We start from the raw sequence: 18,194 nt of genomic DNA on the forward strand, positions 1-18,194 counted from the left end.
CTAAACCCCAGGGTATTACGAAGATTAAATCACATAATACATTATTCCCAACACAGTTCTCTGTAACATACCCTTGATCACATAGTACTTGCTTAATAAACATTGCATTAGTACGTGTGTACATGTTGTTTTCCAAATGCAGACTTATTCAGACATTGCTGCCTTCTATTTTCTCTGTAAACTTTAAAGAGCCAACAAAGAATATGATATTGTAGGATGGAGATTGGTTGTCTTCATATGTACCAAAATTATTTGTGTTGTGACAAGAGTGTTGAGTGTAAGGGATTCTGTGCTGTACCTGCTTTCTCTAACTAATCTAATGATGAGCCCAGGGGGAGCACCATCAGCATTGACAGTGGACTTGTTTAAAACACACATTTATGGACCATTTGCAAACTTTCAGAATTGCATTATCTAGAGTGGGGCCAAAATTATCAAGAGATTTATAAGGTCATTCAAACATGTAAGGTAATTCTTAGCTAAGTGGTTATCAGCCTAGGCTTCTAATTAGGGTTACATGGCCAATTTGCAGAAATCTCTTTACTTGTGTTTATGGGCCAGCAAAACTGGGAAAAACAGGTTCTTTCATTTACTGGATGTTTGACAAAATATTCTTATTAGGCCAAAAACAGTTTCATTACTGGTGAACTTGTTAGAAATTCAGAAACTCAGACTTTATTCCAAATCTTCTGAAAAAAATAATCTGCAACACAAGATCTCCAGTTCATTATATACATTGAAATTTGAGAGGTGCCTTCTAACTCAACATGTCTTTTCCATCTGAAAAATATACACAGCTCATTTTGTGTGATGTAAATACAGCACTCAAAAATGTATGTTTATGTTTATGCCCTGAATTTTATATGTTATAATCCAGAAAACTATTATATATACACTGATGTTGTGGATTATGCCTCTCTCTTTACACAGAGTTAGAGAATATATTAGAAAATATTTCTGTGTTAAGAATTACTTTATGAATTGTGTTCACTCTTATAAGTTAGAAGCACTTCTCTTTACTCTCTCATTTCATCTTGAGTCAAATTAAAAATTCTACCCATGGCCACTTGGTAAATATGTGTGTGTGTGTGTTTTCAGGGACCATTGACATTTATGGATGTGGCCATAGAATTTTCTCTGAAAGAGTGGCAATGCCTGGACACTGCACAACAGAATTTATATAGAGATGTGATGCTAGAGAACTACAGAAACCTGGTCTTTCTCGGTAAAAATAACTTCAATACACATTTCATAATATATTCTAAAGGTTTTATTTATTTATTTTTGTGTAGAATTTTTTGGGTAGTTTTTGCTTTGTATAAATGAGTTTCAGGTTCCTGTTTTGAAATAAATTTTGGGGATTTGTCTGTGTAGAGAGGAATATCTTCAAGACGTTTCATCTTGATCTGAATTTTCCACATTCCTGAGCTGATCTGTGTTTTTCACTCTAGATTATTAGTAATGCCTGAAGGTTGGTGGCATAAAATATTGTTTCCTCCACCTTAAAATCCACCAGTTTTTTTGTTTGTTTGTTTTTTGTTTTTTTTTTGAGACAGAATCTTGCGTTATCCCCATGCTGGAGTGCAGTGGTGCAAGCTTGGCTAACTCCAGCCTCCACCTCCTGGGTTCAAGCAATTCTCCTGCTCTAGCCTCCTGAGTAGCTGGGATTACAGGCGCACACCACAACACCCAGCTACTTTTGTATTTTTAATAGAAATGGGATTTCACCGTTTTTCCCAGGCTGGTCTCTTAACTCCTGACCTCAGGTGATGTGCCTGCCTCGGCCTCCCATAGTGCTGGGATTATAGGTGTGAGCCACTGTGCCCGGCCTTCCACCACCAGTTTTTGATTCAGTAGTACTGGGTAGTGAAATTAAGAACATACAAATTTAAAATATTTTCTAAAGATACAGAAATTTCTGTTATAAATTACTATTTTGGGATTAATTTACTAGAATATTCTATTACATCATCTTTACTGAGCAGATTACTAGCTTGAGAATTGAAGAATATGAGCAATATTCATGTTATTTATTTTTAATAAAACAGGTATTGCTTCCTCTAAGCCAGACCTGATCACCTATCTGGAGCAAGGAAAAGAGCCTTGGAATATGAAGAGACATGAGACTGTAGCCAAAGCCCTAGGTATGTGAGAATGAATGCAACAGAAGAGAGGTCCAAAAGTCAAAGAGAAAGTCAGTCCTTAAAATGTGATTTGGGAAGCTGTGTTCCAAAGGAAAGAGTTTCTGGGATGCCTGAGGATTTTTTTAATTTTACTGTCACACAAGGACACCTTCTGTCTTATGTTTTTAAATTTTCTAAAGATTCGACTTTCTCTTTGGTGATCTTCCTTCAAGTTTACAATGAGAGCCAAAGTCCTCTTCATGAAGTATAAGAGACTGCAAAATCTGGCCACTTTTCCGTTGTTTTGGGGGACACACAAATGTCTGCATAATTTTGAGAAACCGCTATGTTAAACTATTATTTTAAATTCTCTTTTAGCATTATGTCCAAAACAGGTAAGTAGTGCTTTATGTTCTATATTTTGTTTTTCATTTTTCTACACAGTTCATCCAGTTTTTATTACTATACTCTTGAAATACAGTTTGAAATTGTAAAGTATGATGTCCTTCTGCTCTGTTCTTTTTCCTTAAGGTTGCTTTGGTTATTCAAAGTTTATTGTAGTTTCATATACATTTTAGAATGGTATTTTTCATTAATGTGAGAAAAATACCAGTGAAATTTTGATAAGTTTATTGAATTTATAGATTACTTTGGATAATAGGGCACTTTACAAATATTTATCCTTGTCTGGGCGCGGTAGCTCAGGCCTGTAATCCCAGCACTTTGGGAGGCTGAGGCGGGTGGATCACGAGGTCAGGAGATCGAGACCATTCTGGCTAACACAGTGAAACCCCATCTCTACTAAAAATACAAAAAAGGAACTTGCAGTGAGTGGAGATCACGCCACTGCATTCCAGCCTGGGTGACAGAGTGAGACTACGTCTCAAAAAAAAAAAAAATTATTCTTTGAATCCATAGAAATAAAAATTTTCAAATTTATTTGTGTCTTTAATTTCTTTCATTGATATCTTATATCTTTCATTGTGAAGATTTTTTTACATCTGGTTGAATTTGTTATCAGAAGTTTATTTTAATGCTCTTCCAAATAGATTGTTTTTCTATTATATCAAAGAGTTTGTTTTAAGTGTATGGAACCATAACTTGTAATTTAATTTTATTTTTCTAGTGTACTGAGTATATTTATTAGTTTAGACAGGTTTTAATGTAGTGTTTCTAGTTTTTTATGTATAAGATAATATGATCTAGAAACAGCAACTTTTTACTTATTTGTCTTCAATCTTCAATGGCTTTTGAAAACTTTTTGACTACTTACTCTGCCACATACTTTCAGTGCTATGTTAAAATAGAAGCATTGACAATGGGCACAATATAGTTTTCCATGGGTGTCTGTGAATTTGAAGGAGCAAACACCTCTCCAAGTTTTTATAAACTGGTTTCAGAAGGTAAAGATCGTTTTTTTGTTGTTGTTGTTGGAACCCCAGGGTGATGGGATGCTCTCTGGGTTTGTAGTGGAGAAGGATTATAGTTTGGTTTGTCACAAGACTTATGAGTCTACACTAGGGTCCACCTTTAGTTGGCTTGTTACAAGGAGCTTGGGTAGTTATAATTTCCATTTTACTTTTAGACAGACTTAATATCCTTCAGGACTTTGATCTTTAGAACAGATACTAAGTGGGGTTTCCGCAGTTGGGTCTGCATATGGTGGGCCTTATATCAGGATGTGGATGAGTATGGCTTTCACTGAATACCAAAGAGGATTTTCCTAGGTCACTGTGCGGGTTTCTATGTAGGCTTAACTGGCCATGAACTGTGGTCCAGGAAGCTGAAACTGAGTCATGGAACTGCTTCAGAGATCATAGTAAAGGCCAAGGTCTGCAGACCTGCCTGCATGGCTATTAATTTGTATATTCCTCTAGGCCTCCGGAAGGCCAGAACCTCCCCCAGACTGTGGCTAGGAGGAGTTTAGGATGGTTACAGAGTAAGTTCACAATTCTCAGTGAGACCAAGTTGGGCGAACTATTTCCTGGTCGTTAGCCAGGAACAGAGGTCCTGTAGTTTGCCACCTTAATGAGGGCCTGCCTTCTGAAAAGAATACTCCTCAATCTTGGGCTTTAGGAGAGTTTCACAACTTCCTTCCTGAATCTCAAAGCTCTATTAAAGGCACTTATTTTTGAGATGGGGTCTTACCACATAACCCAGCCTGGTCTTCAAATCCTTTCCTGCAACAATTCTCCAACCTCAATATACCATGTAGCTGTCATTACAGGTGTGAGCCATGATGTCTGGCTCTATTATATAGACATTTTTGTCAGGGATGGCTGACAAATTTTCTTGCTGTGGGGGAATAAGAAAATAGAGCACCTTTTCTTTTTCCATCTTACTGATATCACTATCTCTATACATTTCTACTTTCTGTTTCCTATTTCAAATTTGCCTGCAATATTAGATTTTTTTGGACAATATGTTAGAATTTACATGTTGTGCCTGAAGTAAATGAAATAATTAGTATTACAGAATCTTTGAGGTGTCAGTTTTCTTCCTGGAAACCTCTGTGGCTAGTGGCACCTTTACCTGAGTTCTTGTCCTGCGTCCAGGAAGAATAAGGTATGCAGACAAGTGAAGGGTGAAGAAAACAAAGAGAATCTTCATTTAGTGTTAGAACAGCTCAGAGGAGACCCACCTGCTCCTTTCTGTAAGCAGGTCATCCCATCGAGTGTTCAGCTCTCAGCAGAGAGGAGGCCCTGGAAAGGGTGGATTCTCTGTGCAGGCAGGTCATTCTGAGGTCTCTGCAGGTCTCTGAAGCTGCCGGGCAGAGAAGGTAGCTCCTCTCTGTGGCTGGTCATCCCATTGTTTCTGTATCCTCTACCCTCTCTGGCTGAGCCCGGGGCTTTTCTGGAGCTCAGAGAGGAGAAAGTACATTCCAGTTTGTCTTTGGGTGGCCCTGGTCAGGCCTGGAGGAGGCACCAGAATTTCCCACTTTGGTCTGCGGGTCTCTGAAGGTTGGGCTCTACAAGGGACTCCTCTTCTGCCAAGGAAACTGTCTTCCTCCTGCTGCCATTTATATGGCTCCAGGGCTTGGCTCCAATCCTGCTCTGAGCTCCCAGTGCATGGGTGCCGGGAGAGAAGAGAGGCAGCAGGAGCAGACACCTCCAAGCCAGCAGAAATGGGGGAGGGTCTTCCCAGGACCCCAACGATGTAGGCAGCAGCGATGCCCAGTCTTCTACATGGGAGGGTGGCTGCAGCTGTTCCCAGGGAGCTCTGACCCCACCAACTTGAAAAGGGCAGAGTTCTTGCTTGTCCTTGTGGAGCAGGAGGCCCAGGTCTGCAGCCATGGGTCAGGTGGCTGCAGCTGCACCCAGGAGGCCAGATCTTGGCTTTTCCTGCCTGATCCTGTTCCCCCACCACCACCACTACCACGAGCACAAGGAGGATCAGATTCATAGCCATAGTTTGGGTGGCTGCAGCCCCACCTAGGAGGGCAGGACTCCTGCCTGCTTTGTAGAGCAGAAAGCCTGAGTCTTCAGCAGCACCCAGGGAGTTCCTGCTCTAACTCAGAAGAGGTGGCATCTCACCATCTCCATGGAGTGTGCAACCCCAGCTGCGCCTCTCTGCTGCAGTCAGCATAATGGCAGCAGCTACTTCCATCAGTCCCCCCTCTGAAGAGGTACATCTAACTGCCATTAGAATAGGGGCATTAGGGATGATGACCATTAACTACTTCATACTGACATGGGGTGTTGTTTTGGGAAAACAATAGTTCTCTCTCAGAGGCCTATCCAAGGGTTTCCAGTAAAAGAGATTTATCTACTGAGGCTCTATTTGTATACCTCATTTGAAGTTTGACATTTGAAGTTTGACAGCCCATCTCTTATTTTTTCTGAGCTATAGTCAGAGATCATTGGTTGGTTCACTTCCACAATTGTCAAAAGGTACAAATAACTCAAAAGCTTCCTTGATTTTGAAAAACAAAACATAAGGATCAGCAGTGTTCCAAGCAAAAAGTCAAAAAAGATTAGTCTTCTATTCAGTTCACCCAGTCAACTCCTGTTCGCAGTCTCCAAAGTTAGCAGAAACCTGCACTCAAGGGTTATAATCCATTCCTTGAGGAGGATCAAAACAACAAATAATCTATGAATGTTAGAATGTCCTGGGATAGTCACAGTGAAAGATATGATTGACAAAAGAAATTTAGTCACCTTTGTGATTTATGATAACCTAACACATAACTTTGATTATAATTGATAACACAAACTCAGACATCAGAACTCTAGGAATCCCATACAATTTTTGGAACACACGTTAACATTTTTCACTAAAATATAACCTGAAAATCAAACACCACCTGATCAATCCTATGTAAGTAAACATGTCAAATAATCCTGTTTACCTCTCTCTTGGATGTCCCAGGGGCCTCTGTAGCATCAAAAAGCTAGGGGTTAGGAAAGACAATTTTGAAGCTCTAAGGGCTCAAAACACTTAATAGAAGTTCAGGTTACCTTAAGTCATCTGTTTAAATGACTCAAAGTGTTGTATTTTGTTTGTTTGTTTGTTTGTTGTAAAGCAAAAGCCTTTACTCGTCAAGAGGGAAGACCTAGTTTTTCAAACAGTCCGTTTCTTGTCTTTCCCTTCTTATTTTGAGAGTTTATTCAAAAGTCAAAGAAAAATCTTTTTCAAGAGAAAGCCAAATTTCACACTTGCATTAGTCTATTATTGTCAACCTCAACTTTTTAAATTAAACCTTATAGATAATTTTATTCAGTCTTAACAAGTTTGACTCTGAGGTACAATTCTTAAAAACCTTTTATAACCCTTCATAAATTTGTGTTAAAGGGTAGGTCAGTGCCTCAAGACACCCTTGTTGTGCTTTTATTCCAATGTTCAATTTATGGAAAAACCAAATAATACCCTTTTGAATTTAGTCAATATGTTCACATACAGATTCTCTTTACACTTTTTAAAAACTTTCTATAACTTGTTTGAACCTTTAGTTGTATCTTATTTAAAACAATCCTTTAACCCTCTAAACTAGGCAAAAATTTGCGTTTTCACGCCTTATATTATTTCACTAAAGACATTTCACTTTCCTTATGCACCTTCCTTGTAAATCTGTTTTCAATATTCTCAATTACATGTTATAATGGCAACTGTTAGCAATGATTAATTTTGGTGAAATATTTGGTAAGTTATTTTAGTTACGTACTTAGGTGCAGATCAGGTCTGTTTCTGGCATAGCTAGGGGCGTGACATTTATCCCCAGCCCTTAAAAACCTGTAAAGCATGAAATTCGAACAACTTAAAAAATCCAAAGAAGCTGTCCATGACCTTAAAGCATTTAGCCAACCTAGTTTCTGGCTTGCATAATTTAGAATATATATCTACATTTTGAAGACATTTCTATTTTTACCAATAATTTTAAAGCTAGCTTAAGTTATACTTAAGTCACATGTATTTGAAAATTGCTTACACTTATTACTTGAGTGCTCTTACTTGCAAGCTAATTTGGTAGACACAACATGTAACAGTAAGTGTCCAAAGAGACACATCTAGACATGTATACACACAAATGAAGATCTAATAGCTTGGAACCCTAGCCATGACATGGCAATACAAGTTCACTGGTTTTATTTTGTTTGCCCCAGTAGATAATCCAATAAAGACTGTGAACCAAAATTTTGGGTAAAGCTGTTTCCATGGCAGTTTAATTTTTAAAGGCCGAACCTCTTCAGACTCTAAAGAACACTGGGACCAAACAGCACCAAAGGAGAGCATCACATGTTAACCAAGCCATCTGCTTAGAACCACAGCACAAAAGCCTGTATATATGCTATGCCCTTCCACTTTCTCATTCAGTGGTAAACTCCAGATTCTATACAATGTTGGGGGCCAAATGGTATGGCAAATGTGCGACAAAATTCTAGGGAGGGTTTAGTACTGGACCTCAGAATTTCTGCCAGGGGTGTTTCCTTCAGAGAGGTTGAGGTCCGGAGGAACCCCTGTGGTGTCCCCTTTGGGATCCAGTCTTAGAGTCTCAGATGTCTCTGACCTTAGGTTTGTGTTTTCCTTCCAGAGGCAATGGCCTACTATGAGCTTTATAAAACCACACTTCCCTATGCTAACCATTCCACTAGAGTGATAGCCATGAACTAAAAGGCATCATAGCTTTAATACTTTCAAAGTATTTGATCTAAGTGCTTGAGCCCAAAAGATTGAGACCAGCCTGGCGAACATATAAAGACCCCCTCTCTACGAAAAAAGTTTAAAAATAGCCACGCATGATGGTGTGCCCCTGTGGTCCCAGCAACTTGGGAGATTGATGGGACTGCATTACCTGAACTTGAGAGTTTAGGCTACAGTGAGCCATAATTGTGCTGCTACACTACATCTTGGATGCCAGAGTAATACCCTGTGTGGTTTTTTTTTTCTTTTTCTTTTTTTTTTTTGAGCCACAGTTTCACTCTTGTTGCCCAGGGTGGAATGCAATGGCATGATCTCGGCTCACCACAACCTCCGCCTCCTGGGATCAAATGATTCTCCTGCCTCAGCCTCCCAAGTAGCTGGGATTACAGGCATGTGACACCATGCCTGGCTAATTTTGTATTTTTAGTAGAGACCGGGTTTCACCATGTTGCCATGCTGGTCTTGAATGCCTGACCTCAGGTGATCCACCCCCCTCAACCTCCCAAAGTGCTGGGATTACAGGCGTGAGCCACCGTTCCCGCCTTATCCTGTCTTAAGAAAAAAAACTATACACTTAGGCATGTTAAGTTTTTCACATTGTTAATGCAAAAAAGAAATTTACATTTGTAAAACTAAAACTCAATACCCACTAAGTAACAACTGCCCACTTTACCCTTTCTTCAGCCCTTGAGAAACATTCTTCCACTTTGTTTTTATGAATGTGACTGCTTAACAACTCTCATATAAGGGGTATCATATAGTATTCATTGTTTCATTACTGGCTTATTTTAGATAATATAATATTCTCAAGGTTTATCTTAAAATGTGACAAGATTTTTTTTTAGGCTAAATAATATTCCACTGTATGTGTATGTTATACGTTTTTGTGTTTGTAAGTGAAAGAACTTTTGAGTTGCTTCAGCCTTTTGGCTTTGTGAATACTGGTACAATAAACATAGATGGTCAAATATATTTTCCAGGTCTTGAGTTGCATACTTTGGATATAGATTCATAATTGAGATTGCTGTATTTGATGATACTTCCATGTTTAATTATTTGAGAAACCTAACATTTTACAGTGATGGCTGTATTTTTGTTTTCCACCAACAATCAACATGGGTTTCATTCACATTGCATCATCAATGGATTTGCTTCTTTTAAAAGATTTGTAATGGCCATTCTAATTGGTGTGAGGTGATTTTGGTTTTCATTGTAATTTTTATGCATTTCTCTACAAATTAGTAATTTTGTATGTCCTTTCAAATGCTTCTTTCTAAAGTTTAGTTATGTGTCCATTTCTAAATCTAATTATTCAACTGTATTTTTAAATGTTGTTTATATATTCTGAATATTAATTCCTATCACATGTTAATATTTTCACCCATTTCCTAAAAGGCATCGTCCCTCTATTGAATGTTTTCTTTGATGTCCAGAAATATTGTAGTGTAGTTAAATGTTTCTGTTCTTTTCTTTGTTGCTCAAGCATTTAATGTCGTATCTAAGAAAATGGTGCCAAGAGCAAAGTCATGTCTTTCCCTTATTTTGTTTCTAAGAGATTTATTATTTTATTATGTCTAAGTATTTTATTTAAACTCTTGTTTTTATATGGCTCAAGAAAATGATCCAACTTTATTTTATTAGTGTAGATTTCCAGTTTTCAACATTATGTTTTGACTATAAAATCAAATTATTAATCAGATTTGATAAAATATTGTTTATCTTTATGGTGTGTCATGGCAACATGGTGGAAGATTATTTGATCATATACAGAAGGGTTTATTTCTGGGCTCTGTTTTCTGTTCTTTCATCTGTTTATCTGTCTTTGTGTCAGTACCACATTGTTTTTGTTATTGTAGCTTTTAATATGTTTTGAACTCAGGAAGTATAATGTCTCTTTGTTCTTTTTCATGGGTATTTATTTGGCTATAGTTCATAATCAAATTTTAAAATTTCAACCAAAAGTGTTGTAAAAAGCTGCTATTGGGATATTTATAGGGATTATACTGAATTTATGTGTCACTGTAGGTTGCATTAACATCTTTAAAAAATTTAAGTTTTTGACTATTGAGCAAGAATATGTTGAAGAGTGTGTTTTAATTTCGTATGTTTTTTGATTTGCCAGTTTTACTTTTGCTATTTCTAGTTTCATTCAGTTTTAGTCAGAAAACACACGTGTGTTATTTTGGTCTTTGATATGGTTTGACTCTCTGTCCCATCCAAATCTCATCTTGAATTGTACTCCCATAATTTCCACATGTTGTGGGTAGTACCTGGTGGGAGATAATTTTAATCATGGGGGCAGTTTCCCTTGTACTGTTCTCGTGGTAGTGTTTAAGTCTTAGAAGATCTGATGGTTTTATCAAGAGTTTCTGCTTTTGCATCTTCCTCATTTTCTCTTGCTGCCACCATGTAAGAAGTACCTTTCATCTCCTGCCATGATTCTGAGGCTTTTCCAGCCATGTGGAACTGTAAGTCCAATTAAACCTTTTTTTCTTCCCTGTTCATGGTAGGTCTTTATCAGCAGTGTAAAAACAGACTAATACAGTCTCCTTAAGTTTATTTGTTGTTGTTGTTTTGAGACACATCTTCCTCCGTTGCCCAGGTCAGAGTGTAATGGCATGATTTTGACTCACTGCAGCCTCAGCTTCCTGGGCTCAAGTGATCCTTCCCACTTGTCTCCCAAGTAGCTGGGACTACAGACATGCACTACCATGCCTGGCTAATTTTTTGATTATGTGTAGTGACAAGGTCTCACTAGTTTACCCAGGCTGGTCTCAAACTTCTGGCCCCAAATGATCCTTTCACGTTGGTCTCCCAAAGTGTTGGATTATAGGCATGAGCCACTGCACTTAACCAGTATTCTTAAATGTAATAAGACTCATTACGTATCCTAATAGAATATACCAGATGCAAATAAGAATATTTTGTATTCTCTTGCTTTTGACTGGAAAGTTTTATACATGTCTGTTAAGCCTACTTGGTCTGTGATATGGTATGGATGTCCATGTTCTCCAGACTTCATGCTGCATTATAATCCTCATTGTTGGATGTGGAACCTGGTGAGAGGTGTTTGGGTCGTAGTCATAGGGGTAAATTCCTCATGAATGGCTTGACACCATCCTTTTGGTAATCGATAAGTTCGCACTTCATTGATTCAAGTGAGAGCTGTTTCCTTAAAAGAACATGGCTACTTCACTCACACTTGCTCAGTCTCTTATGTGATATATCCAGTTATTCTTTGCCTGCTAGCATTATTGTTAGCTTCCTGAGATCCTCACCAGAAGCTGATGCTGGCACACACTTCTTGTACAGTCTGCTTAGTTGGGAGCCAAGTAAACTCTTTTTTCTTTATAAATGATCCACTTTCAGGTATTCCTCTATATGCAAAGTAATTAATACAGTCTATAATGTTGTCTAAGTTTTCTGTTTTCTTACTGAATTTTCATCTGAATGTTCTAATTATTGAAAATGAGATCTTGATGTCTACAGTTATTATGTTCCTATGTAGTTTTTTCTTCACTTAACATTTGTTTAATATATTTTAAAGCCCTGATGTTACATATAGATAGATAAATGTAATAGTTTTAGATTCCTGGTAACTTGACCCATTTTGCCATTATATAAGTCTTTGTCTCATGCTAGTACTTGACTTAAAGCATATAATGTCTAATATAATTATGACCACCTAAACAAATTGTGCTTACTATTAACATGAAATATAAATTTTTTCCACTGTTACTTTCAGCCTGTTTGACTCAATGCCAAAATAAGTCTCTTGTAGGCACCATATTGTATACATTTTTTTAAACACTCAGGCATTTTATTCCTATTTCTTTGTATAATTTAATTAATTTATTTGTTCATTTACTTTTGAGATAGGGTATCACTCTGTCAACCAGACTGGTTTACAGTGGTGTGATCATGGCTCACTGTAGCCTCAATCTCTGAAACTTTTATGACCTCTCATTTCAGTCTCTGTGGTAGCTGGGTTACAAGTATATGCCATCACAAGCAGCCAGTTTTTTTGTTTCGTTTTGGTATTTTTTGTAGAGACAGGGTTTTTTCTTGTTGCTCAGGCTAGTCTTGGACTGCTGGGATCAAATGTTCAGTCCATGTCCTACTTCCAAAGTCCTGAGATTACATTTCTTTTTATTAAGTAGTTTAATTTATATTTTAAGTAATTGCTTAAAAAATGGAGTCACTGTTACCAGTTTTATTATCACTGTTTTACGTATTTTTTTGTAGATATGTTTTCTCATTTCCTGTTTTGCTGCCTTAATTTTTATTTTTATTTTGCAGTGGTTTTGATTTTTTAATTTTGTTTTGCATATTTTTAATGAATATTTTGTAATCTTAAAATATGGAGATTATATAACACATCTTAAAGTTAAAATAATATATTTTAATCTTATAACAACTTCAACTGAATACAAAAACTATACTTCTGTATTTTCCAGTGTTATTGATATTAACATTATTTTATATTGTGTACCTAGTAACAGATTTATGCAGATTTACATTTTGTTTATTGTATTCTATACAACCTTAAGAGTTTTATGCACCATCATTATGATAGTAAAGAATTCTATATGTCTTTATATTTACACTTAGTAGAGAGCTTTAAATTTGTATGTGGTTTTATAATACTGTTTAGTATCATTTTATTTTTCAGCAAATTGACTCATTTTAGCATTTCTTTTTTTTATATGCAGTTTCACTGTGTTGCTAAGTCTGATCTTGAACTCCTGGTCTCAAGTGATCTCACTGCCATGGTCACCTAAAGCTGTAGAATTACAGGCATGAGCTACTGTGCCTGCCCACCATGTAGCATATTTTGTAGGACTATGGTAGTAATAATGAACACCCTCACCTTTTATTTTGGAAAGTATTTATTCGTATCCTCTTTTTGAAGTAAAGTAATTTAGAATCAAGAATTAGTGCTAAGAATTTTTTTTATTGCATCAGAATTTGGGAAGTTGTTTGACATTTTTATCTCCAAGTAACCTCTATATTACTTTTTCCCTATAGTCTTCTAAGATTCGTTTTGTGAATATATTGATCTACTTGATGGTGTCCAATCAGTTTTACATTCCATTTATAATTTTGTTTGACAGTTGCATTTTTGTATTGTATATTTTAGGGTATGCCACCTCACACCAGTTAATTGTGGTTTGATTAGTTTATAATTGTGTATGACAGTATTTAACTTTTTTTTTTTTTTTTTTTTTTTTTTTTTTGAGACGGAGTCTCGCTCTGCCGCCCAGGCTGGAGTACAGTGGCCGGATCTCGGCTCACTGCAGGCTCCGCCTCCCGGGTTCACGCCATTCTCCTGCCTCAGCCTCCCGAGTAGCTGGGACTACAGGCGCCGGCCACCTCGCCCGGCTAGGTTTTTGTATTTTTTAGTAGAGACGGGGTTTCACTGTGTTAGCCAGGATGGTCTTGATCTCCTGACCTCGTGATCCGCCCATCTCGGCCTCCCAAAGTGCTGGGATTACAGGCTTGAGCCACCGCGCCCGGCCAACAGTATTTAACTCTTTATAATTTAAGACAGTATGAAGGAAAAATCAAATACGTATCAGCCATATGTCTATTGTCAATATAATTATCTCTTTTTTTGCCTGGATAAATGTTATCCCTGTACTTTTTTATGACTACTATATTTGTTGTGTAGATTTATTGTGGATGATTATTTAACCCTAAGTGAGTAGTCATAAAACTTTTTCTAATTTCAACACCTATCTGTGAATCTGTATTATTTTTGTGTGGGAGCAAATCTTTTTAATTTTTTATTTATTTATTTATTTTGAGATTAACTCTTGCTCTGTCACCAGGCTGGAGTTCAGTGGTGCAGTCTTGGTTCGTGGTAACCTCTGCCTCCTGGGTTCAAGCTATTCCACTGCCTCAGCCTCCAGAGTAGCTGGAACTACAAGCGTGCACCACCACACCCAGCTAATTCTTTGTATTTTAGTAGAGATGGGGTTTCACCATGTTGGGCAGGATGGTCTTGATCTCCTGACCTCGTCATCCGCCACCTCGGCCTCCCAATGTACTGGGATTATAGATGTGAGCCGCTGCTCCCAACCGGGAGAAAATGTTAGATTTGAAGATAATTTTAAAACTATCACATATCTGAATCTATTCTAGGTGTTGTTCATTTTTACTTGTCAGAAACACATAACAAAATTTATAATACAGTATTATTAAATATTCATTTTGGTCATGTTAATTACATTGACATTATTATGCTACATATTGCTAGAATGTTTTTATCTCGCAAAGCCAAATCTCAATATACATTACACAACATGAATTTTTCTAATTTCTTGGCACTTCTCAAACACCACTCTATTTTCTGTTTCTGAGAGTGTGGCTACTTTATGTATTTTATACGGTCTCTGTCTCTTTGAGGCTGGCTCATTTCTTTTGCATAATGTCATTAACATTTATCTTTATAGTTACAATATTTTCCGGTTTTTGAAAACTGAGTGAAATTCCAGTATTTTCAAATTATACCTACTGAATGATTTTGGTGACAGAAATTTGCATTACTTCAAGAATGCCATGTGAAATTCCAAAAGCATTGCATTAAATTTGTCGACTGCATTGAGCAGTGTGGACATCTTCATAATATTAATTATTTCAGCCTTTCAACAACAGCATGTTAAAGAGTTTGTTGTTTAATTTGTATATATTTGTGAAATTTTCAGTTTTTTAATGGTTTTATACTCTCATTCTATTTTGATGATAGTACTTTTTTTAAATTCAGTTTTAAAAATTTTGTCAGGACTTCTTTTTTGACCTAAGAAGTAGTCTATCAAGGACAATGTTGTATGAGATATTGAGATGAGTGTATCCTGATACTGTTGAGGAGTGTTCTCTATACCTCTGTTAGGAATAATTGTTTTATACTGCTTTCAAGTCCTCTGTTTCTTTACTAATGTGTCTTGTTTCATTTTTATTATAGAATATGGGATATTGAAGTATCCTAATATATACTCTGTGATTCTTTAGTTTTGTCAATATTTGCTTTATATACTTTGAACCTTAATGTGAGATGTACACACACACAAATGTACATAAAAATTTGTCATAGGTTCCCAGTGAATGAATCTGTTATTACTTAATATCTTTCTTTGTAGCTTCGGAGTTTGGAGTTCAAGTGAATTTTATAAAATATGAGAGTTTTTGACTTAAGATATAGCTTGTGTATTATTTTGAGCTGTTCTACCATTTTGTTAATATTTTTATGGAACATCTACTTCTATTTGGTGCTCTCAGGTTTTTTTTTTGTCATTAAATCTGAAATGACTTGTAGAAAGGCAAGTTGGGTCTTCCTTTTTAAAATATGTTGTATAAATCTCTATTGAAAGTATGTCTCTTGATTGAAAAGTTATGTGTGTGTGTGTATATATATATGTATAATTAAATAGACTAATGCTATTTTACTCTTTTATTTGATTCTTGTATCTTTGTTTCTCATTTCTTGTCTTTCTGGTCTTTGTGTCTTTTTAATTTCTGTATTAATATACTTTTACTTTCTTATTTTCTTTTGTGTATCTATACAGATATTTTCTTTGTGGTACCTTGTGGTTTACATAAAACTTCTGAAAGATACAACAATATACTTTAATCTTGTAAAAAATTAACTTCAGTTGCAAAGAAATATTCCTCCTCATTACATTTGCTCTCACTTGTTATTTATGTTGCTAATTATATCTCTTTATGTTGTACATTCATTAACAGATGTTTATAAAAATTTCTATGCTTTTGTCTTTAAATTTTTAAGCAATAATTTAAAATGTTTTTTGCACCTTTATGATAATGTTATGGAATTCTATTTTTGTGTATGTGCATATCTTTCCCAGAATGATGTGTTCTCGTATAATTAGGTACTGTTTTCTTGTATCATGTTATTTTCAGTGAAAGGAACTCTTTTTATCATCTTTGATATGTAGGTCACATGCAGTGCCAATATACTTTCTCAGAATTTGGTTACTTTGGAAGGTTTTTTTCTTTTTATTTGGTAGAACAGTTTTGTTGTTGGTATAATTCTCCCTTGACAGATATTTTTTTCAGGACTTAGACTATAGCACATAGTTCCCTTCTGGCCTGCAAATTTTTTGTTGGCAAATTCACTGTTTATCTCATAAGACTATGCTTGTAAATGACACATCACTTTACTCTTGTAGTCCCCAAGATTTTCTTTTTGTCTGTGACTTTTGAAATTGTGTTCATATATATGTTTGTTATAAATATCTTTATGCATATCCTAGTTTGTTGAGCTTCTACATTTTTACATTGTTTTTTTCTTCCAGGATTTTTTTTTTTTTTTTTTTTTTGACCAAATCTTGCTCTGTCATCCAGGCTGGAGTGCAGTGGCATGATCTCGGCTCACTGCAACCTGTGCTTCCTGGGTTCAAGAAATTCTTCTGTCTCAGCCTCCCATGTAGCTGGGGTTACAGGTGCACACCACCATGTCTAGCTAATTTTTATAGTTTTAGTTGAGATGGGGTTTCACTATGTTGGTCAGGCTGGTCTCGAACTCCTGACCTCATGATCTGCCTGCCTCAGCCTCCCAAAGTGCTGAGATTACAGGTGTGAGCCACTGCACCTGGCCTCTTCTAGGATTTTTAGTTATTTCTTTTTGTACTTTTTTTTTTTTTTTTTTAATTTATTATTAAACTTCAAGTTGTAGGGTACATGTGCACAACGTGCAGGTTTGCTACATATGTATACTTGTGCCATGTTGGTGTGCTGCACCCATCAACTCGTCATTTACATCAGGTATAACTCCCAATGCAATCCCTCCCCCCTCCCCCCTCCCCATGATAGGCCCCGGTGTGTGATGTTCCCCTTCCCGAGTCCAAGTGATCTCATTGTTCAGTTCCCACCTACGAGTGAGAACATGCGGTGTTTGGTTTTCTGTTCTTGTGATAGTTTGCTAAGAATGATGGTTTCCAGCTGCATCCATGTCCCTACAAAGGACACAAACTCATCCTTTTTTATGGCTGCATAGTATTCCATGGTGTATATGTGCCACATTTTCTTAATCCAATCTGTCACTGATGGACATTTGGGTTGATTCCAAGTCTTTGCTATTGTGAATAGTGCTGCAATAAACATACGTGTGCATGTGTCCTTATAGCAGCATAATTTATAATCCTTTGGGTATATACCCAGTAATGGGATGGCTGGGTCATATGGTACATCTAGTTCTAGATCCTTGAGGAATCGCCATACTGTTTTCCATAATGGTTGAACTAGTTTACACTCCCACCAACAGTGTAAAAGTGTTCCTATTTCTCCACATCCTCTCCAGCACCTGTTGTTTCCTGACTTTTTAATGATCGCCATTCTAACTGGTGTGAGATGGTATCTCATTGTGGTTTTGATTTGCATTTCTCTGATGGCCAGTGATGATGAGCATTTTTTCATGTGTCTGTTGGCTGTATGAATGTCTTCTTTTGAGAAATGTCTGTTCATATCCTTTGCCCACTTTTGGATGGGGTTGTTTGTTTTTTTCTTGTAAATTTGTTTGAGTTCTTTGTAGGTTCTGGATATTAGCCCTTTGTCAGATGAGTAGATTGCAAAAATTTTCTCCCATTCTGTAGGTTGCCTGCTCACTCTGATGGTAGTTTCTTTTGCTGTGCAGAAGCTCTTTAGTTTGATGAGATCCCATTTGTCAATTTTGGCTTTTGCTGCCGTTGCTTTTGGTGTTTTAGACATGAAGTCTTTGCCCATGCCTATGTCCTGAATGGTACTACCTAGGTTTTCCTCTAGGATTTTTATGGTATTAGGTCTAACATTTAAGTCTCTAATCCATCTTGAATTAATTTTCGTATAAGGAGTAAGGAAAGGATCCAGTTTCAGCTTTCTACTTATGGCTAGCCAGTTTTCCCAGCACCATTTATTAAATAGGGAATCCTTTCCCCA

General features: G+C 36.7%; 1 protein-coding gene across 9 annotated transcripts in view; it reads left to right on the forward strand.

Moving 5' to 3' along the window:
- The first annotated feature begins 1,103 nt into the window (after window positions 1-1,103).
- The window catches only part of LOC103232069 (zinc finger protein 723-like), a 47,203-nt gene continuing 30,112 nt past the window's right edge, over window positions 1,104-18,194 (forward strand). For 6 of the 9 annotated variants that reach the window (XM_073015347.1, XM_073015343.1, XM_073015340.1 and 3 more), the window contains exons 1-2: window positions 1,104-1,225; window positions 2,049-2,144. In XM_073015347.1, the coding sequence (XP_072871448.1) occupies window positions 1,114-1,225; window positions 2,049-2,144 (208 nt within the window). In that variant the 5' untranslated portion in view covers window positions 1,104-1,113. Of the gene's footprint in view, window positions 1,226-2,048; window positions 2,546-18,194 lie in introns of those variants that run through there. The other 3 variants (XM_073015339.1, XM_073015342.1, XM_037989605.2) reach the window with 2 other exon arrangements.

Source organism: Chlorocebus sabaeus, chromosome 5 (genome assembly GCF_047675955.1).
Source record: "Chlorocebus sabaeus isolate Y175 chromosome 5, mChlSab1.0.hap1, whole genome shotgun sequence".
NCBI classification, from domain to species: Eukaryota; Metazoa; Chordata; class Mammalia; order Primates; family Cercopithecidae; genus Chlorocebus; species Chlorocebus sabaeus.